The sequence below is a fragment of the Melospiza melodia genome, chromosome 3 (assembly GCF_035770615.1).
Source record: "Melospiza melodia melodia isolate bMelMel2 chromosome 3, bMelMel2.pri, whole genome shotgun sequence".
Taxonomy (NCBI): Eukaryota; Metazoa; Chordata; class Aves; order Passeriformes; family Passerellidae; genus Melospiza; species Melospiza melodia.
The window spans coordinates 61,975,872-61,997,692 of NC_086196.1; the positions used below are offsets into that span (position 1 = coordinate 61,975,872).

At 40.3% G+C, this 21,821-nt stretch overlaps 1 protein-coding gene across 3 annotated transcripts in view; it reads left to right on the top strand.

Annotated features, from left to right (window-relative positions):
- The window catches only part of DAAM2 (dishevelled associated activator of morphogenesis 2), a 202,502-nt gene that overhangs the window by 129,195 nt on the left and 51,486 nt on the right, over positions 1-21,821 (top strand). For all 3 annotated transcript variants that reach the window (XM_063152019.1, XM_063152021.1, XM_063152020.1), the window contains 6 exons: positions 2,168-2,262; positions 8,522-8,855; positions 16,896-17,006; positions 18,135-18,238; positions 19,447-19,513; positions 20,417-20,534. In XM_063152019.1, coding sequence (XP_063008089.1) covers positions 2,168-2,262; positions 8,522-8,855; positions 16,896-17,006; positions 18,135-18,238; positions 19,447-19,513; positions 20,417-20,534 — 829 coding nt within the window. The remainder of the gene's footprint in view (positions 1-2,167; positions 2,263-8,521; positions 8,856-16,895; positions 17,007-18,134; positions 18,239-19,446; positions 19,514-20,416; positions 20,535-21,821) is intronic.

Below are 21,821 nucleotides of genomic sequence, written 5' to 3' on the forward strand. Positions count from 1 at the left end.
CAGCCACGTGAATGAAATCCAAACTCCAATAATGACAGTTTCCTCCCCTCTGTCTCCCAGGGACAGTTATGTTTTTTATAACTCTTGCTGAGAAAGCCATTTCACAATGCAAACCCAGTTTCTTTAGTGAGGGCATGAGGATTTGAATTCCTGGCCATTCACAAGAGTGAGAAATGAAGGGCTCTTGGCTGCCTGCAGCTTTAGAAAAGGGGTTTTCCATAATCACCCTCTGTTGTAAAGGCAGGATTATTTGTATTTGTTTCATTTGGAAATGGGCCTTTTTCACTCTGAACGAAGTACTGTTGAGTGCCTTCCTACCATCCATTTGCTTTCCCCCCAAAATGGCTCAGAGGAGAAATTAAGCCATTGGAGGAACGGGAACTTTTCAAAGGAGCATTTATGGGCCAAAGGAAAGATGACCAGATGGGCTGTCACCCAAGAAAATACAAATCAAGCCCCAAATCACACCCGAGGACTTTGCCATCCATAATGCCTGGTCAGGATTTCTGTTTATTTTTCGAAGAGGGGGATCATATACGGCTTGGCTTAAGAATTTCAATTTATGTTTCTGGCTGTCGGGGGATGCTGGCAAAAGATAAAACATCATCAGCTCATTTTCCATCAGTAGCGCTCTGTCATTGCATTAGGGCAGGAAATAGCTTGCTCTGTGACTGAGTGAATTTGACTTTAGCGTGGATCAGAGAGAGGAGCCCTAGAGTTAAACACATCTCCCCATGCCAGCTGTTCTGCATAAGACAGCAACAGCGTGCAGCCAAGTGACCACCCTCGGCATCCGACATGTGCTGGCATCACGTGCCTTGCAAGAGCAGTGGGAGCCCTTCCAGGGAAAGTGAGGTTCCTTGGGATGGTGGCGAGGATGGAGAAGGTTAAAGGAGGTTCTGGTGAGACAAAGGTTTTCTTTGCTGCTTGCTAAACAGTAAAATAAAGACTGAAATATTTTGCTGTGGTGAGCCATAATTGTAGCTACTCAGATTCCACCACAGAGAGGTACAATATCAGATCCCTGATAGATGATACTAGTTTAATTGGGTTATTCATTTGAGAAGGGGTTCAGAGCTGCTTTCCAGATACCACTGAGTGATATCCACAAGAAGTCCTGCCAAAAAGAGAGTCATTTATCCTCTCATTTTACAGCTTGAGCAACTAAGAAGACAGAGCTATAGGCTAAGAATTTCCAGCATTAAGTCTTGACTTTTTCAAAAGACACATGGGACTTGTGAGCCTGGGTGATATATGCAAAGGGCACTTCAGAGTCTTGCCTCACATGACAAGGTTGCAGTGGTGCTGAGTGTAGATCTGGAACCCTAATTTTCCACTGATATATCACTTTTTTAAGGGCTTTATCTGACTTTGAGAATTGTATTTTTTTTGTGTGTATTCTACTCATTGTCTCTTACCTTAATTTACAGTCTCCCACAGCAACTTCAGTTCCAGCTGACTGCAAGCTCTAGTATTTGCAAGCTGCATATGGGGAGGGAGATCTAGGCTTCATGTGTTTCAGTTTACTTGTTAAAAAAAAAAGGATGAGATTTTTATGGTGCTCTAGATTTTTCCAGTAAACGTTCCTAATTAATAAGGGCAAAGTGTACAGGGAACACCAGCATCTTAAAACAGGTGCTATCCTTTGCATGGGGAAGAAAAGTCAAACATGTATATAAAGAAAATGTAATTCAGGGTACTTGCAGGCTTTCTAGTCACTTGAAGATTTTATGCTTTGAAACCTGACACAAAAGTCTGGTTTGGGTTTTTTTTTCCCCTCCACCCCAAATCCCTCCAGTCATGTCACTCTAATAAAAGATATTGCCTCTCCCTACAAACTTTGCCTCACACATCCATAGATCACCACAGCAGATTGCTGTTCCAAATTAGGTACAGTTTTCTGCGGGCATACTGGCAACTGTGATTTTTGGGGGGTAATCTGAGAACCCTAGTTTAGCCAGTGTGGCAAAGTGATACACTGCTGCCAGTCCACACGAGCAGCCTCATCTGGATTCAGTTTTGTAGCTGAGGCACTACTTTCCTAGTGAGAGGTCAGCGGGCACCTCTGCATGTGTCGATAGGACAGTTGTTTTTCATAATTCCTGGTCTGTCTCTTAGCTTCCACACAGCTCAGGCTTTCCTAATTGCCACCTTCTTTTGTGACCAGATGCAGACTCTGTATGCTTTCGATGAAGAAGAAACAGAAATGAAAAATAAAATAGTTGAAGACTTGAAGACAGCTCTGCGGACGCAGCCCATGAGGTAATGCTGTTTGCCTTTCATCGCGATTCGCTGCCTCCACACGGCCACATGTGACACTGCCAGCAGTGGCAAGGACAGAAATCTCATTGTCCCACCTCACACAAGCCTCTCTGAGGTTTCAGACAATCCTCAGAGGGCCCTACAGTCCCTGGTCTGGGCCTGCTTAGCTGGCAGGCTAATTTCACACTAATGCTGAAACATAAAGTTTCAGGAAAATAAAAGACAAAATGTACTGTGAAAAATCTGTGGCAGATATTTGCAAACACAGGGAATGACTGTGAAGATCAGATTTTAGTCTTCACAGCCCCCTGCCCATCTCATGTAATTTGATTCACTTTGGGCAAAGTCTCAGCCTCTACTCTCAACTTTGAATTTAAGCTTCCCCTTATCTTTAGTAATGTGAACTGTTTCGTACAAAGCAGCTAATCCATCTGACATCACCTGGTTTGGCATTCTTCCCATTCATTCTGTGTTGTAACTGTGGCACAGAAAAATGTAAAGAGACTTTATTGTGTACTGTCTTTGAAGGTAAGGTCATCTTTCTTTTTCTGGGAACAAAGCTCTGAACAATAGCAAACTAACTAGCATAGAAACCTTCTCAATTTAACACTTGGAAGAGCAGTGGGGAGAAACAATAACTTTAGTTGATAAGATTTCAGGAAACACTCAAAAAAATTCTGAATGATTTTTATATTGGCCAAATACTTTTGTACCCACACCATGCTGAAGTCATAGTTTCAGAGAGCTTCAGTAATGCCTAACCAAATACAGTTCTCTTTTGGGGAGGGGATCCTAACCAAGCAAATGAAATAAATAAATAAAAGCAATCCAGAAAATAATCTCAAAGAATTTTCATTGCAGTTACTTTGACTTGAAGTGAAGATTTTTTGGGACTTCTTGCAGAGCTATGTGCTGATTGTGCTTCTCCCTTTCATAATCTTTAAAAAATTGACTGCGTGCAGCTTCTCTAGTTTTTACCTCCTGTTTATTTCCTGTTCTGATGGGCTTTAAGAGAGCACAAAATCATATTCTGGTGCTCTTCAAGCATACAGATTTATCAGGCTTTGGTAATTTTACATGTAGGTAGAGTGAATGCTTTTAACGTGGAAGCAGAGAAGTTGTTTCCTGAGACCTAAGTCAAGAGTGACTGTTTGATGCTGTGTATCACTGTCCTGAAGCAGAGAACACCGTAAAATGCAGCTGGACTCTATGTTAAAATGGAAGCTGAGGCAACTGTCAAACTCCCAATTCTCTCCAGGCTTTTAAACCAAAGTCCTGTGCAGTTGAGACTTTATATAACAGAACTGTTACGTTAATGTGGAGCTGGTTTGATGATTGCTCTGTGAAGGTGACAGCTTTCATTGAATGTAGCCACAGCAGCAAGGCCTCTTTGCTTTGTCCAGCTGGAACACTTTGGTGGCCACTATTGGTTGTTCTGCTGTGTCATTTTGAATAGACAGCCCAAACTCCTTGTTGAGGACAATGCAATAGAGAAGAAGAAAGAACAAATTCAAATGAGCATTTGAGCAAATTCTTTTGCTTGAATCCTTGCAAGATTTTTCTTCTCCAACCTGTATTGCATCTGCTGGATCCCCTTAACAGCAGCCTGTTGCTTCATCTGTTTGTAATAACCCTGACAAGCACAAGCTTTGGTAGAAGCATCTATAGGCTGCCCTATAAAGTCTTCTCAATTGCTGGCAATGGTTGTGGGGCTTTTTTTAAAAAAAAACCGGTTAAGCCAAGCCAAATTTTGAGTTAAGTCCTGTGTCTCAACTAATTTCCAGCGACTCAATTCGTTAGCTGCCAAATGGGCTGCATGCCAGTGCCTGATCAACAAGCCAATTTCTTCTTGATGGAAAGGTTGCAGTAGAGAGGCCCTCAGCTCCATCAAATCCCTCTCATAAGCAGTGTGATACCTCAGCCTTCAAAATACTAGTCTTTCTAGTTTAATTTGGATATCAAATCCTGTTTTCTTTGCCACCTCAATTCATCAGGCCTCTGAAGAAAATAGAGACCTAAATTCACACAGGATTCCAGAACTGTCTGGAATCCCTTTATGATAGCAGGTTACACAGGGGCTCTGACAGCTTACCAACAGGCTCCTCTGCTTGAATTCTCTGATCCAGAGGGATCAAAAGAAGAAAAATACTTGCATTTGGGTCTTTGTTTTATTTTACTGTAAACTGTGTCTCTTCTAGTAGATAATGCAGAGTAATTACTAAGCTCTGCCTCTATTCCAACCCACCTGTTCTAACAGTTAAAAATAAAGCAGACCTATCCAAACTCAAGTTCCTATCCTCTTTGTAGAAAATGGGATAGGAGTATCCCTGGGGCAGTTTCTGGTCCCCTTTGAGCAAGTGTACCTTGTCTGATATCTAGAAGCTGCCCAAATATAATAAAGCCAGGTTATGTCTTAGTGCAGGGGAACGATCACAGCCACAGAGAACAAAAATGCTACATCTGCATCTTGTAAAGAAACACATTTTCTCTCAGGTTTGTAAAAACTCAGAACTATAAACAATTGTGATGACAAACTGTTGGACAGAAGCAGTGGGAGAAGAGCTTTTCATTTGGTATTTTAGTGCCCCAAAATGGAGGTTCAGAAGTGCTGCAAAAGCAAAAACTTAAAAGGGACTGGGAAAAAAATTGCTTTTTTGGAGCCCTTGAAAAATACCTTCTTTAGTCTGAGTCATCACTCATTCCTTTTACTGTCTGCATTTCTCTGTTTGTTTTATTCAGATTTACCGCCTGCTATTTTTTGTTTGACTTAGCAGTGTTGCATCCAGGTACATTCTGAAGATGATCATGTATGCAACTAGCAAGCAAAATCCATGATGCCGAATTTTCAGCAGTTCAGTAGTTATCAGGATTATGTGTGCCCCCTGGTTCAAAAACTAATGCTGCAGGGAAGTGCAGCCTTGCCTGTTAACAGGGTGGGGACATCCTGCTCTCTGCACACCCACAGCATATGATCTTTTGGTCTTTCCTGAGCTGCATCAGGTCTTACAGGGAAGCTGTACCCCCAACACTTGGAATCCATCAGTGGGTCAGTTCCTCTTTGGCCACCACATCTGTATTTGGATGAAAGGTTTATTATTAGAGCTAGCTAGCTCATTCTGATCAGCACTCTCTAAAACTTGAAAGGCAAAGAGGTGCCCTGCCTTTTAAAGTGTGCTAAACTGGTCAAGTGAGAGTCTGAGGTGAGGTTAGGCTTTAATTTGTGTGTTTAGCACCTATTAAAACACACTCTGCTTTATTTACATTTCAGTATTTGAATGTGTTAGCCAGAATGCATTGGCGTATATGTTTAACTTTACACCTCCCAGTCTAGAACAAGACCTTACTTTGCAGCACAGAGGCTGGGTAGGGCAGGAGTTAGTTACACACGTGCTGTGTACTGTGTGCAAGAAGGTTCTTGACTTGTATAAGTTGACTTTGCTTTTGCACATACTCACAGACACCTGCATAGAGGCAGACAGATGCACCAACACCAACTCTGTGAGGATTGTGGCTCTCAGGCTGTCGGCTAAACTCCCACTTCTTTTTCTACCTTCTACAGACATTTACTGACACACCTCCCCACACCAAACAAATCCTCATACTGAGTGTGTCTGTTGGGCCAGGAACTGCTTTGCCATTTCTTTGCCTCCCCCAGCATGGTTTCTGGCTTTTCTGGAGAATAAGGAACTAAGTGTTTGTAAAAGGGAGATGAAAATCATAATTTGATTCTTGCTTCTGGTTGCAGCTGAAATAGAAGGGTACTTTCTTGCTATTGAGTAACACGACTCACTGTTTGCTCTCTGGGCTAGGAATAGTACAGGAAAGTCCCAACATTGTTTTAAATTATGTCATTAATCAAGTTTTGTCACACACACCGCTTTCCAGCACATGCCTTCTTCTTGCAATGACCTCATCCTAACAGTCCTAGAAAAATTGCACTGCCAGTGAATTTAGTGAGAGTTTGTACTTTATTGGGACAATGTGACTTTTGTGCATTTACCATTTTTTTTTCACATGGTCATCAGAGCAGGCGAAAATACATGAAAATCGTGGTGCCTTGCTTGTCTTGTCATAAGATTGTGTGTTCTATCCCAAAGTGCATTTAGGGGACCCTTTCCTCTGCTGCTTCTTGGGATGTTTCCATCAGTATTGCTCTGTAACTTCAGAAACATATTCATCTTAAGTCTTCCCTCAGCCCTGGAAGCTAAAAAAACAGGGAAAAACAATTGTGCTTTTCCCCCAACCCCCAAAAGACACAGGGAACAGATAAAGTATAGAATGGGACTTGAAGGTAGGGGGGACAATTTAAAGTAGTAGTAGAGACAACAGTAACTCCACTCTTTATAGGCCCAGGGAATTGATCAGAATTCATTTGCATCCTTGATAAGAAACATGCTGAGTTTGTACTTATTTTTTTTTCAAATAAATCCTTTGCGGCAACTCTTTTAGCTGTGAATGCACTTGTTTCAGTGTTCTTTTTTAAGCTAGCAGCTAAATGCATTGCAGAAACTTAACTAAATCTGAATCTTTCCATAATCAGTTTGAATAACAAGCTGCTTTGGCTGACTTCCTGGTGCACAATGTCAGTGCTGCTCTCAAGCCTGGAGAGAGAGGGTCTTTTGCTCCTATGACTTGTTAGGGTAGACAAAATGATGCATCCACAGAATGTGCAATCAGACCTTGCAAATTTGGCAGATTGTCTTAGCAGAGTTCAGTTTAATCATGTTTTCATTTTGGTGTGCACATGTTCCTGTGTGTGCCCTTACTCTGATAGTCACTTTGAAATTAAGTTTTGAACAAAAGCCAAACATCAGACCAAAACTTTGTTGAATACACCAGGCTTTTCCATATTTTTGGTCATATTACTGGCTCACATAAACTGAAAGTTGACAAATCTATCAGCATAGTGAGTGTAACTTTCAGGTAGGCTCTGAAAATTCCTTTGTGGTGTGGAGTGTAACCATCAAAAGACCATACATGTGATGAATCCATGTTATCCAGAGAAACAGAAGTATGGCTTGGGTTTCTCTTGCTGGTACCAGGACATGAACAGAGACCAGTGAAATTTGGTCTTTCAGTACGGTACTTCCATTATTACTGATTATAAGTAACAGCATCTCATGGACAGAAAAAGAAAGATGGTACATTAGGGAAGAAGAGGGACTGAGTTGAAGCTCAATGACACAGAATTTTGGTACTTTTAATTTGTTACACAGTTGGCAATTGTTAGCAACCTTTTCAATTGCTCGAAGTGTCTTTCTATAGAAAGCTGTTCAAAGCATGGCCATGGACAAATCATGGCTGGTGTACATTTTTGTAGACTGAAAATTCAAGTGGGATGCACATGGTTTTGCATTCAGACATTCCAAAAACTGTACCTACCTGAGCAACATGTTAGAGGAGGCAAACGATGCAATCTAAGGAAATTATTTGCAGCCCTTTCCATGTCTTTGAATCCCCATTTTTAATCCTAGGAACTTCAAACAAAATATTGCTAGAATGATTGGTTTGAATTAGCTCATCTAATTCTATCCTTTTCTAGTGATTTGTCTACAGGACTGTTTGCATGGTCTAAATTGACCCATCTGGATTTTTAACCCTGGTTTTCAACAAAAGCAGAGGAGCATTACCATTTACAGAAGAACATGTCCCTTTTAAATATAACATGTTCCTACACATATCTCATGGGATTAGAGTGTGAAGGCAGTATGGCTGATGGACAGAGTGGGAATGACTTCCCCTTTGTCAGTGTGCCCAGATCCTGGAGGTGGAACCTATAAGCAGCATTGGCTGAAAGTTAGAGCTAGGCCTAAAAATGGTTTTCAAGGTAATCTGAACTCAGAACTAGAAGTGTGGTGACAAGTCTGTGTGTTGGGTGTATTAGCACGTATGTAAGATGGAACAATTCAAAAGAATCCCTTCAGCCTTGAAAAGGCAGCAGCTGTTGAGGTGAACCACAGCAGTTTTTGGTGGTAACTGCAACAAAGAACACAGAGACCAAACAGAAGTGTAAGATGATAGCATATAATTACCCTGAAACTATGTAATACACCATTATTAGCTGGAATGTTTTCTCTCTTGGTTTGTTTGCTTTGTTTTTCTTAAATACCTGGGAATTGTTCTGTGAATTTAGGCTGAAAACTAGCCAGCTTTTAAGGATTTGAAGTTGAATAATATGGTGTCTTTTGAATAAAGTGCCTTTGGTCTGCTTTCCTTATTTTTCCTACTTTTTTTTTTTTTGTGTGTTTTCTCTTTTCAGGTTTGTGACCAGGTTTATTGAGCTGGATGGCCTGAGCTGTTTGCTGAACTTCCTGAAGAGCATGGACTATGAGACCTCGGAGAGTCGCATCCACACATCCGTTATAGGGTGTATCAAGGCACTGATGAACAACTCCCAGGGACGGGCTCACGTCCTGGCCCATCCTGAAAGTATCAACATCATATCCCAGAGCTTGCGGACTGAGAACATTAAGACCAAGATTGCTGTGCTGGAGATCCTAGGGGCTGTCTGCTTGGTACCAGATGGTCACAAAAAAGTCTTGCAAGCCATGCTCCACTACCAAGTCTATGCTGCAGAAAGGACAAGATTCCAGGTAAAAGGAGGATGCTTTGACAGAAATACCCAGAATGAGGAATCTCTGCCAGGAGTAATTTTTGAGTGCATATATTGCAAGCTTGCTAAGTAGTAAAAAGGCAATATTTGCCATTTTGTTTTAGGAAGGGAAATTCCTCAAATAGGTTCTTACTATACGTGTATACTTATATTTATACTTCTATTTCAAGACATATTGCTTGTCATTAATGCTAACTTAAAATTCCATATATCTTGCCTGAAAATAGGGGTTTGCTTTGCTAAATGAAAGCTGATTATCTGCTCATACTCTAGCTTTATGGCATTTCTAGGATGGTAATGATTTATTCTGTCCTAGAAGCTGAAGCCACAGACTTTCAGGACCTTCTGTCATGATCTTAAATCCTTAATTTAGTAATAAAAAGAATTGTGGATTAAATAGTGGAGATGAAGAATTAAATTAGGTATGGTGGAGGCACTTCACTTGCCACTTAGCAATCAACTTGTGAATCGTCATCACTTAGCAATTGTTGGCTGAAATAACTCCCTTTCAGACCACAGAAGGGAAATGCATTCTCAGAGACCTTGAAATAGGTCAGTGACAGGCTTTTATTGTGGAAACTCCTGGCTGCTACTATAATGTTCCTCCTCCCAGTGAACCGAGCTTCTTTACAAAAAGATAGTGGAGAATGTTGCGATGTGTGAAGATGTGGCTCCTTAACTTTGGGATAATCCAACCCATTTACTGTTTGTCCTTAGAGGAAATCATTAGAGCTGTGTTGTGCCAACAGGCATGGGATCCCAATGCCTGACAGTCATTATCTCTTACCTCCTCTCAGCTAATGGATTTTAGACTAATAAAATAGTGAATGGGAAACAGTCTGTGCTGATGGACAGTAGCTGCCAATGTTTGTGTTAGAACCAAATACACTGTGGGATTCACTGACTGTGACTCAGACCTGGGAGAGGGATGCACGAGATTTTGATTTGGTATTAACCTATATTTGGCATTGTCAGGTCCGTCCCTCGATGTGCACCACCTCCTTTGCATTGCTTGTCCATTCAGATTTAATGAGTGTCTTTGATATGCAAGTCTGACACATATGATGGATGGCTGCAGAAGTGGGGGCCTTTCAGCCTCAGTTGGAAGCTCTCGAGGCTACTTCAATGGAGAAAATCATAATTACAGGAAAACTTGGAAGGTGAAGAGATTACAGCTGCAGTCATAAGAATGTGTCACCATTCTTTAGTACAGGAGGAGGATAGGAATGAGCAGTGCAGGTGCAGGAAGTAAGCCACATACGTGAGCTATGATGTGGAGATTATTAGGTACTGCCTATGGAGGAGAAGGAAAACATTAAAATTCATTTTGTTCCTTAGTAATTAGCTGAAATAAAGAAACCTTCCTGAATTAATATGGCATGTTTTTATACCTGGGAGACAGGTGGGGATAACTTGAGCTGCTCTAGGAAAAGCAGTAACTCATAAGCCTGACTACACTTGTCCCATGTTAACTCGCCCTTACTGGACCAACTGACTCTGCTTAATAATTCCGTATGGGACAGATGCTGTGTTAACCCTAGCTGGGTGTTCTCTCTCTCTGTTTCTATGTTGATTTAAAAGTTACTGAATAACTGAGCTAAGTCACTGCTGGGTAAAATGTGGTAGCTTTTGAGGAATCTGGTGGAATGATTTGCAGGTGCTTACCAGTCTCTTACACTCATGAAAAGTACTTTGTCTAAATACTGTGCTTGTCAAAAAACTTTTCCATTCAGGAAAAAATGAAAAATAGATGGATACTCTCTTTTATTTCTCAAGTAAAACAAAAAAAAAGGAAGCCCCACCCAATCCCCAGAATGGTTTAGCAGAAGGAATGTGTTCTTGTTTGCAATTACTATGCTTGTGTTTAGAGACTGAAATTCAATTTTCCACTATACTCAGCAATAGCTTGAGTTTAATTTTGAGGAGGTAAGTGTTCATCCAAAGACATTCCTCGTCCATCTCCAGTTATTCTTCTAACAGAGAGACTAGGGATTTTTTAAATCCTGAAGAAACAAATGTGGTGATGGTCTTTCTTACGTTTTAGAGGATTCTTCTCTGATACTGCAGCACTTAAAATTAAGAGTGTTCCATCTCTTTGCCTCTTGCCCTCCTGCACCTCTGTCTCAGAATAGTCTTGCAGCTTATTGTCAGGAAAAGCATCCACTGTAACTTGAATATGGGAAGCCATTTTAAAAGAAGGATGAGCTGAAAATGCTTGTTCTTTACCTTTCCTGTAAGCTTCAAAGATGTAGTGTACAATGAAAGCGTTTTTCTATCCTCTTTTAATCCTAGTCCTGAATGTAATCTTTGTAACCCAGAGTTTGCAAGTATCTGAAGAGATCCTGTAGGTGCGAAACAGAGCCCTTTGGGGGCTGTGTTTCCTGCAGCTCGAGCATCTAGCAGCATCATTTGGTGTATTGAAGTGTCCAGAAATTGTGGAGCTTTGCAGCAAACTTTATACTTGGCAGCTTGACCTTGACCAGCCACACCTAAACACTGTTATGTTGAAAACTCTCCACCACAAGTGAGGAATCTGGCAGAACCCACAAACAAGAATTCTTTCTGTGAAAGTAATAAAACTGTGAACTAAACTGTAGGAACAGGAGAAACTATTCAGGGTAGAAATTTATTCCTTTGCCTCTATGGTCCATCATTGTAGGCTGATTCTAAGTGGTGGGGGGAAGGAAAGCTGGGAACTGTGAAGGCACTGCTCAGTCTTTTTATCTAGCTCTGCAAGACATTGGCCAAATTAGAGCCACAATGCATCAGAGCAAAGTAATCTCAAATTTTGGAAATCAGCTCAGTTCTTGTGAAGTAAAAGTGCAGAGCTTTCTGGAAATTGTACTGAGCTCACTTTTATTGGAATGTCCAACAAATAACTTACAGGTGATACTGACCACTGACAATATCAGTGCCAGTGTTGCTTTTCCTTAAGTTGCCTTCCTGACAACAGTGGTTGAAAATATTCATCATCCCATTCAGCCATCTACACTGTCAATTTATTCATCCTCATCTGTGAAAGCTGTCACTTTGTATATTATCTGTTTGGATTTATTTTCAACTCTTGCAGATAGCAGTAAACCTAGGTGTCCCGTTCCTCCTCGTGTCACTTGGGGTGATCAGCACTATGTCTGTTGGGGCATCAGGAGGTTAATGTGATTAACACTAATACAGATCTACTTTTCCCCAACATTTTTTTTTCCTTTTGAAGAGAAATATCATTGTGATGAGTAATAATTTGGGGTACATGCTTCTGCTTCCACTCCTTTTTGTAAGAAGAAGGAAGAGAGGTTCAGAATGATTTACTGGCAACCATCTAAAACTTGAGCTCCTGAATAACTTGCTGCTGACAACTTTAGATCGAAACAGTGATTATTTCCAGTGTGCACAAGTGTGGTGGAGTGTAGAGATCATGTGTTTAACACAGCAACATAAAACATGGCACATTTTGTTTAATATGAGGAGTTATTGCCAGTCAATGTTCTAAATGCAGCTCCTGCTACCTGGCACAGCTGCCAAAAGTTGTCAGAAGACTCAGCAACTGGTGAATTAGTGGAGAAAGAAAGCTGTGACTTAAGGTATGGTTCTTACAAAACTTACGTTAACTCTGTCCTGCAATAGCTCATATTTCTTGAATAGAAAGCTTATAGTTTTATGCTAGGGTATCTGAAGTCAAAATTAAATGACAGTGAAATTCCTGAGCATTATAAATTCAACATTTATATTTAGTCCCAATTAAGTCCAAATTAACTTAATTGCACCAAGTAATATCAACTGAAGACCATTAATCAAGCAGTACTGAAATGCTTCAGAAAGGATGTCTTTGCTTCCTGATATGTTCTCTTTTTAATTTTTTTATTAAGTTAATGGAAAATATAAACAGAATTTACATGAATATGAAGGACTATTTCCTTACCAAAAAAAAAAAAAAGTGATTTTACTCTGAATTGAAATGGACGTCAAGTATTATTTCCTTCTAAATTGCCAGCATTTCATCTACTGTCTATAATTGTCAGTCCCTAACTTCAGTCAGGATTCACCTTAAAGCCCTGGGGAGATTCTCCAGAACTTACTCTTTTTTGTTGAGGTTCCAGTCTTCACTCGATTGACATTACATACTGCAACTTCCCCGTGTGTCTTTGATATTCAAGGTGCTAATAGGTGTATCAGGATCATCCTTGTCTTGGCACTTGCAACAAGGTTCTATACTTTATGTTTGTGTCTCAATTGATATAGTCACTATACCTATTTTCTCACATTTGCCGCATCTTCTTGCCTGAACTTTTCCCTTTGCTTTCTTTAATTATTGACCCTTCTTTTATAATGCCCTTCTGCCTGGAATGATTCTCACTTTAATGTCCAACAGGGTAGTCTGTAGTTAATGTTAAGATGTTCCTTGAAAACTGTCCTCCTCAGAGTAATACTCTTTCTGTACTCAAATACCACAGCAGTATTAGGGCATGCCTTCAATCTCCTTCCTGAGGCAATCTGGAAAACTCTGTCTTCATCCAATTGTTTGAAACATGCTACTTTGCCTACAAATCCTACTCTGCTCCTTGAAGAACAGACATGAAAGAAAACACTTGAAATCCAAACAGTAAATCCTCAGAGCAGAAATGTGGAATTAGGAAGATGAGCTCTTGTTTGAGCCCTTATTGTCCTTGCTGGGATTTTTTTCCATGTATTCAGCATAATTCTGTCACTGGCTCACTGTGTGATCATAAAAACATTGCTTTGTCTTTTTTTTTTTATTCTTGTGAATATAGAGTTTAATAAAATGCTGTGAAAACTGAGAAAGAGGAGTCTCTGATTTTAAAGTCATTCATGTCTGAATTATTGTATTTATGACTGGTTTCCCTTGTGAAAGTGGCACATTCTTTCTCTCCCCTAAGCTGTTGCCTTTATGATTATTTTTCTGCTTTCTGCCTCCCCTCCTTCTCTCTGTGTCATGGCATTGTATCACATTATACTTTTTAACATGCCATATTTTGAGACAAAACTAATATTGCAGTCGTAATGCTCTATTGGCCTAAAAAGTTTATCAGGATGTTCCAGTGCTCTTCCAGCACAGCTTGCTATTTAAAATACTCGTCTAGCTGTGGATCCCTGTGGGGAGAAAGAATTTTCCTTTTAGTCTTTAGAGAACCTAGGTGTTAGGTACTGTCTGAAAGAAGCTGGTTTCACTTCACAGAGGAAATATTAACGGGCTGCTTTGGGCAGAAAACTCTTGTTTTCCTCCTTAATGCTGCTAGAAATTTTGAAGCTTGAGGTGAATGAATAAAGAAAGTTTGATATTGTCAGTTGAAAAGGTGGAGGCCAGGAGCATTCCTTCCAGAGCCTCCTTGCCTGGTTTATACCAAACACTGTCAGTACAGACCATAATTTGTAAGGAGAAAGCTGATCAATTTGGAATTGTAGTAGAGGATCTAACAAGGAACAAATTAAAAGGCTGTATTCACTCTTGATTTCCTTCTTCCCTTTAGGGCTCAGCCAAAGCCTTTTGAGGTTTGCTGCAGATTGAGTGAAACCCTACTGGTTGTCAGTGATGAGGAATAATGGGATTAAGTGAGGAAAGTTTTGCTTAAATAGTAGGAAAAACCTTTATAATCATAAGATCAATTGGGCCACAGAAGTGGCTGCCAAGAGGTGTGGTGAAATCTTTTTCACAGGAAATGTTCAAGTGAGGATTTGAACCTCAGCCATTTGCAAAGAGTTGGAGATATTGGAATTTGGCCACAGTATGTGGGTGTAGACTCTGATTTTTAGGAATAGCAAGAACTTACAGTGTTTCCTTCTCAAGCTGAACAATTACATGAAGATGTGCTGCTCTTCAATTGGATTAGTGCAACACAGAGTTTTGGGTTTTCTTGCCCAGAATTTGATATGCCTCCCATTGCATTCTGCTCCTAGTTCAGCATTCTGAAATGGGGAATAGAAAACTTTTGTTAGCATCTTTCAAGCTGTATGGATGCTGTACCTGATATGCTGCTTCATAGATTCTGTCATGTTCCTACAAGTCTGTGAGAAAGTATGATAGGAATGAAGAGCCTCTGAAGAAAACCAGCAAAACTATCCTTGGTTTTGCTGCTTCTGTAGTGATGGCTAATTCACTTATTCCAAGAAGGCACATGTGTTTTGAATTTCAGTGTCAAATCTTGAAGTAACAGAATAAAATTCTCTCATTTATTTCACTTCTGCTTGTTTGTCAAGTTGAACAGTTGTTTTTGTTGGTGAATTTAAAGACTTCTCAGGTAGTTTCTGATTGTCACTGTTAGAGATAGGATGGTGGATTGAGCTGACCACCAGTCTGGCTCAGTAGAGCATTTCATGTGCTTTTATGTAAGACTCGTTCCCATTTCTAGCAAAATATTATGTGGTGGTAACACAGTTACTGGGATGATGGATAGGATTGAAACTCAAATGCCTGGAGTAGGGTAATTTGAAAATTCCAGATAGGAAATTTAGAAGCAGCAAGAGAATGGAGTTAATGAAATCGAGCTTGTTTGGTAATGAACATACCATGCTCAGATGTGAAAACAGCTGTCAGTAGCAGTGTATGATAGGTCAAAATATTTTTGCACAAAAATAAGCATGAAGCAAGGAGGTTATTCTTTCTCCTGAAGAATGTACAGGAGGATATTCCTCCTGTTTCTTGAGACATATCTCTGTGTCTTTCTGCAGTAAACAAGATAGACCTATGGTGACTAGACGAGGAAAGATTTTGCTATGAATGAACACTTTCAGTAACCAGGGACAAAAGACTGACTAGAGGAAAATGAACTTCCTTACTCAGCATCATAGCTGCAAAATGTTATTTAGATGGTCTGCTGAGCCAAACACAAAAAAGTTATTTTTGTCTTCATTATCCCTTTATGGTCAAAACTTCTTAAGGAGACTGAAAAAGAATTCTCTTTTTTAGTGTGATAGCAAAACAAATATATGAGTGTGAGGCATTTATTATTTATGCTGGAGTGAGACTCATACAGCTGAACTCACAGATCTGAAGTGGAATTTGTTACTCTTCCAGTAAGGAAAATCATCCTTGGAATTATGAACTGATCAGAGAAGATCCTGAAGAGAATATTAATGGTGATCAGCAGAAAGCTGAACGTAGAGTTGCTTTCATGGCTAATCAGTTTCTGCATATAACCTCTTTGGTAAATATTCAAGTGGAATTAATCCGGAATAAGGCAAAGGCCACCAATGCTACTTGTCTAGTCTTTTTCTCTTTTGTCTCCTGATATTCACAAGATTATGGTAAAATATCAGTATGTATGCAGAAATTAGACCACAAACATTCCTGTGCTGAACACTCCCTGTGGGTTGGTTAACAGGGGGACATGCAGTCTCCAGGGAGAACTTCCAGCAGCCTTTCAGTAAGCAGAGCTTATAAGAAAGATGGAGAAAGACATTTTACCAGGGCCTGTGATGACAGGACAAGGGCTAAAAGGTTTAAACTATAAGAAGCTAGACATTGAATGGGTAAAAGGAAGAGAGTTTTTTAAGATGAGGGTGAAAAGGCACTGGAACAGGTTGGCCAGAGAAGTTGTAGATGCCTCATCCCTGCAAGTGTTCGAGGCCAGGCTGGATGGCGCTTTGAGGAGAAGCCCAGGTCTGGCAGAAAGGTGTTCCTGCCTGTGGGAGGAGAGTCAGGACTAGATGATCTTTAAAAGTCATTGTTAACCCAACCATTCCATGAGTCTGTAACATGGAGACTGGAGCTTAACTGCACTTCCAGTGGAGATGTGTAATTCAACTTTGAGCTTTGGAACTGTATGCACAAGGGATATTCCTGGTATTTGAGAACCCCTAAAAGGAGCTTACCAAGAGGTAATATTTGTCTGCTTCATGTTAAGGGGTGGTAAGTGAAGGAACAAGGATAGATCTTTCAAGGTTCAGGCATAGGCTTTATTCCTTAAAGGATAGCTTCTCATTGCAATTATCTCACCTGTATACAGAAGTGCAATCTATCCTGCAAGAAATTAGCTTATGTCCTCTAACCCAGCTTGTTCTGTTTCAGTCGCTGTTAAATGAGCTGGACCGAAGCATGGGGCGATACCGAGATGAAGTAAACCTCAAAACAGCCATCATGTCCTTTATCAATGCTGTTCTGAATGCAGGTGCTGGTGAGGTGAGTCACTGCCTGGGAAATTCTTTCTGAGATGTTATGTTTAAATTAGTTTACCTTGGAAATAGTTAGTAGATTAAGTCACAAATCTTGTGGTAGTGGGTGGATATATTTTGTGGAAAATAATGCTTAATTGTTAAGATCAGTCTTAAAATTATGTCTTCCATATTATTTCATTTCAAGCTTCTTCAATATAGCATAGACTGCTTACACTGAAGTGATTACTTTGGGTTGTTTTTTGGTTGGTTGGTTGGTTGGTTGGTTGGTTGGTTGGTTGGTTGGTTGGTTGGTTTTTTTGCTGTTTTGGTTGTGGAAGATTTTTTTGTTTGTTTTAAGAACTGCAAAGCATCTACCTTTTTATTTCATCCTTTTTAGAAAATATTTTGGTTTACCTTCAGAAATGTTTTGAAATGTTAAGTTGTTTTGACTCAAAGCCAAAGTCAAAGCATTTTAATTTTAAAATATCAAGGGGAGACATTTCAGAAAAATGTTCAGAAAAAAAATCCCAGGTCCTAGTTGTTTTACTTTTATTAACAAGACTTCCTTTTGAATCTGAAGGATAGTTTAAACTAATTTATTACATTAAAAGTGTTACTTTTATGACGTTAGCTTTTTTCTGTTTTTGGTTAAACCACAAAAGACAGCAAGCTCCTGAGAGCTATCTGACAATGTATTTGTCTCTATCTCTGGGAATCCTGTAGCATCCCACTGAATAGGTGTCAGAAGGTTTGTCAGAGTAGGTGATTTTATGTCTATGGTCTTATGACAAATAAACAGGAAAAAATTAGGAGGAAGACTGCGATGCTGTTCATCTGTAAGCAGGAGAGGAACCTCTAATGGACTAGCAGGAAAAGTGCCAGTAGCTTCTGTTCCTCATGGAACAACATGGAGTGTGCTGTCCTTTTGACTGCATATGCAAAACTCATAGTACATAAATGTACTTTTAAGTGAAATGGAAGCAATGGCATTAATTCCTTTTTTGCTTACTTTACTGGAATTATTCATCCCGTGAATCTGGGGTCAGGATAGAGAATATTAAAAAGAGAAGAACTGAAATTTTAAGCAAATGTTTTTAAAATGTGATTGACAGCTTTTGAAAACAAATAACTTGGATTTCCCCCATTTTTTAAGGACAATTTGGAGTTCCGATTGCACCTCCGATATGAGTTTCTAATGCTGGGAATTCAACCCGTCATTGACAAGCTCAGAGGACACGAGAATGCCACACTGGACAGGTAAGACTTATTTTCTGAGAACTGCTACTGATGAATAGAAAGACTTCTTAGAAACTCTTCTCTATTTCAGAGAGCTTATTCTGTCTCTTCTTGAAACTGACTCCGTAAAAAAAACAAAAAGAAAATTAAAAAAAAAATTATCCTAAAATTAACATCAGCAGATGAAGTAGGAATGTACATGCTAAGTTGGCAGAGGCTGTGGCAAAGGAGTTCCTCAACTGCTTTTTTTCTCAGTGGGGGATGGCAGGCAGAATGAAAAATACAAAAAGTATTCTAATGGTTTTCTCTTGAAGCAACACTGGAACAAAAGCCTGTCCTGGTAGGAGGCAGGGAAGCCAGTAGTTCGTGGACTTCATTGTGACTGAGTATGTGTGGTCTAAGTGCAGGTTCTGAGTTTCCAAGTTGTATGACTACAGTTTGCTGCAGAGCTGGAGCCAGGAATGGTGCTTTTGATCCGCAACATTATAAGCAAAAATAAGAAAATCTGTACTATAGATGATCTGTATTGCTTTGGACTGTAACCAGGAGTGTTTAGGAGGGACTTAGCTGGATTTTACAAGTTAGGAGAATAACAAAGGTTTGAGAGGATCTCACATGCCTGGATTACAAAGACTCTTGTACCAGATCTGTACAGGGGGATGTGCCACAGCCTTTCTCCACCTCACCTACTGTGCTCCAGTCTCTGTGTAAGAAAACTTCAGATGGTCAAATGTGTCACTCACCAGGTCACCCAGATCCAGACATAGTCATGCTGCTGTGCTTATCAATAGGCATACCTAGAGGCTGTTGAGAACTGATCCACTGAATGCATTTCTGCTTCGCTGCTTAAAAGAAACAACTTGTAATGATTCCATACCTGCCTAGCAAGTATGGTGTGGACTTTTTAGAATTGTATTATCTCTGCAGGCATTGCATTCGTCAAAAACAGAATATCCCTTTCCTATTTTATGTTGATGTTTTGCACCTTACCTCAACACAGTGTTACAGAGTTAGAGAGTGTGTGCACCTCTGCCAGCCTTTTCTTTTGGCCTGTCACTGACCCCCTTGCCTTGCATACCTGTGTCAGCACTTCATGTGAGAAAGGCTTGCCAATTTCTACATGTTCTAGCTGAACTGAGGTTTTGCTGCTTCTCTAGTGACACACTTAGTTTAAGTCTGAATCATGCCATGAACTTTGCCTGATGTTTTGTTATTCTGTTTCCTCTTAGACATTTAGATTTCTTTGAGATGGTCAGAAATGAAGATGACCTGGAGCTTGCCAAGCGGTTTGACCTGGTAAGTTTTAATTTGTAGTACCTGAACTGGCCAAAGCTGAACTTGCATCCAGTTGGGATGCTTCTTGCACCTTTCCTTTGTGCTCCCTAAAACTAATGTTTGACTTTGATGCTGAGAGTGGTTGACGCTCTTGTTTTCACTGTTTCTCATTTAGCAAGCAGGAGATTTGCACTGTGTGAACAATGAAAACAGTGGTCACACAAAGGGCTTCTGATGAGCATTTTTGATAAAAACTTCTTTCTTTTGCTTGCCTGAATGTTCAGGAGTGAAGGAGGTTCTCAACCATGCTCTCAGGTTCTCAGTCCTGATGATCTGGATGCCTTCTAGTTTCAGACATCCCCTTTGCAGGACTATGGGTGAATTTTGGGCTATTTTCTGATATTCTTCCCAAGATCACATGTAACTCTGCTGACACCTGTTGCCTCAGAGCCTGTGGACAGGATCAGTATTTTAGTATATGTGGATTTTAAAGACTAACATAGAGACAGCCTGTAGCATCAATAAAAAGCTGTAGGGTCCTGAATGGTTTTGTCCCCTCTTTCTTTGTGAACAGCTCTTGCTGCACACACAGATAGAGAACAACTGACCCTTTCTTGCTTAGCTTCTACTATTTGTGCCACCAGTTTCCAGGACCCAAATGTTTTGCTTGCTCCAGAACAGTTCTTGGTGGCTTTGCATGGCTCCCTTTCTAGCTTTTACTGTGGAGATCTTTTCTATACTGGATAGGAATGACAATGCTGGTGTCAAAGACCCTTGTGCCTGTTCCTGGAAGCTGCATCTGGGCATGGCAGAAGACTTTGCAGAGGTCCACTTGCTGGAAATTTGCCTGTCTTTGTATTGATTGGCTCTTTCACAGTTAATCAGGTTTTTACTGTGGGTGGTTTTTCTCCTCTCTCACTTCAGATCCACATTGATACAAAAAGTGCCTCTCAGATGTTTGAGTTGATCAAGAAGAGATTGAAGCACACAGACGCCTATCCCTATTTGTTATCCATCCTCCAGCACTGCTTGCAGATGCCATGTGAGTACATTTACAGACTTCCAGAGGGAGGGGTATTGGAGAACTGGGAGAAACGCTGGTGTTCACAGATACCAGGGCACACACTGCCATTGTCTCCCATTCAGCGCTTGGCTGTGGCTAATGAACTTGATATCTTACACTGATAAAATTGAGTAGCTGAGACATTCCAGTTAGTCACTGACAGAGATTTTAATGATTTTAATCAGAGGTTTTAAAAAAGAGTCCTTATGCTATAGATCAGGGAATTCCCAGAAAGAGATAGCATTTGGAATATTAAAAAAAGACACTGAAGATTTTTTTCTGGTGAAATAGTACAGTACTGAAAGCTGTTCTGCCACTGGGAAATTCCACAGTAAGTCATCAGGCTGCTATCTCATGGCAGTGCTTTAATGGAGAGCTCCCAAACACAAAGTGAAAACTAATACTGAAATTTGCTTCCAAAGAAGTGATAAGAATCTTCTTATTAACTGCAATGGAATAATTCAGTTATGCATCCAGAGTGTAACAGCAGGATCACTAAAGAACTGTCTGCCTTGATCCTGTTAGGGATGAGGTGCTAGTCTTCCATGATTTCCATCTGTATTTGAGCACTCAAACCGAGAAGGGAACATGAGGGAGATGCACTGGGGTGTGTTTTTCAGCAAGCAGTGTGATGTGTGGTATGTCCTCAGGCTTTCCTTAGATTCAAGTACAGCGATGCACAAATTTGAGCAGTACTTTGTCTCAGTGTCCTCTTTGATATTACTCTTTAGAATAGAACTTGAGCTTTATGTGTTGACTGGGATTTTTGGTAGCAGAAAGACCAAATCCTGTTAGGCCAGGGCAGGATTGTACTGGAGCAATTTTAAAGAGTCTATAAAGATCTAGGTTATGTAACTTAAAGAGTTGAGGTGGACTTAATGTTGCTCTGGCTCTTCTGTTTGGATATCCGTGGGATCAGTACCTTTGGTTCAAATTCTGTTCTTTATCTCTGCACTTTCCAGTCATGTTTGGATGAATTTTTCATGCCAGTTGAGTTTCACTGACCTGCAGATAACCAAGCATGCAGATAGAACATCTCATTGTTCCTACAGTGACCTCAACATCAAGCCCCAGAAAACACTGAGTGTTAGTTATCACAAAGGAATCCTTTTTATAGATGTTTAGTGTGCAATTTATAGCTAACCTGTCAGAAGGGTTGCATAGCCTGAATGTGCACATCAGGCACAAAGTTGCCTGTGCCTGTTATGAGCTGTGCCAGTATGCCAGGTGTTTGTAAATAATCCGCTAGCAACTGTTCAGAGTCAG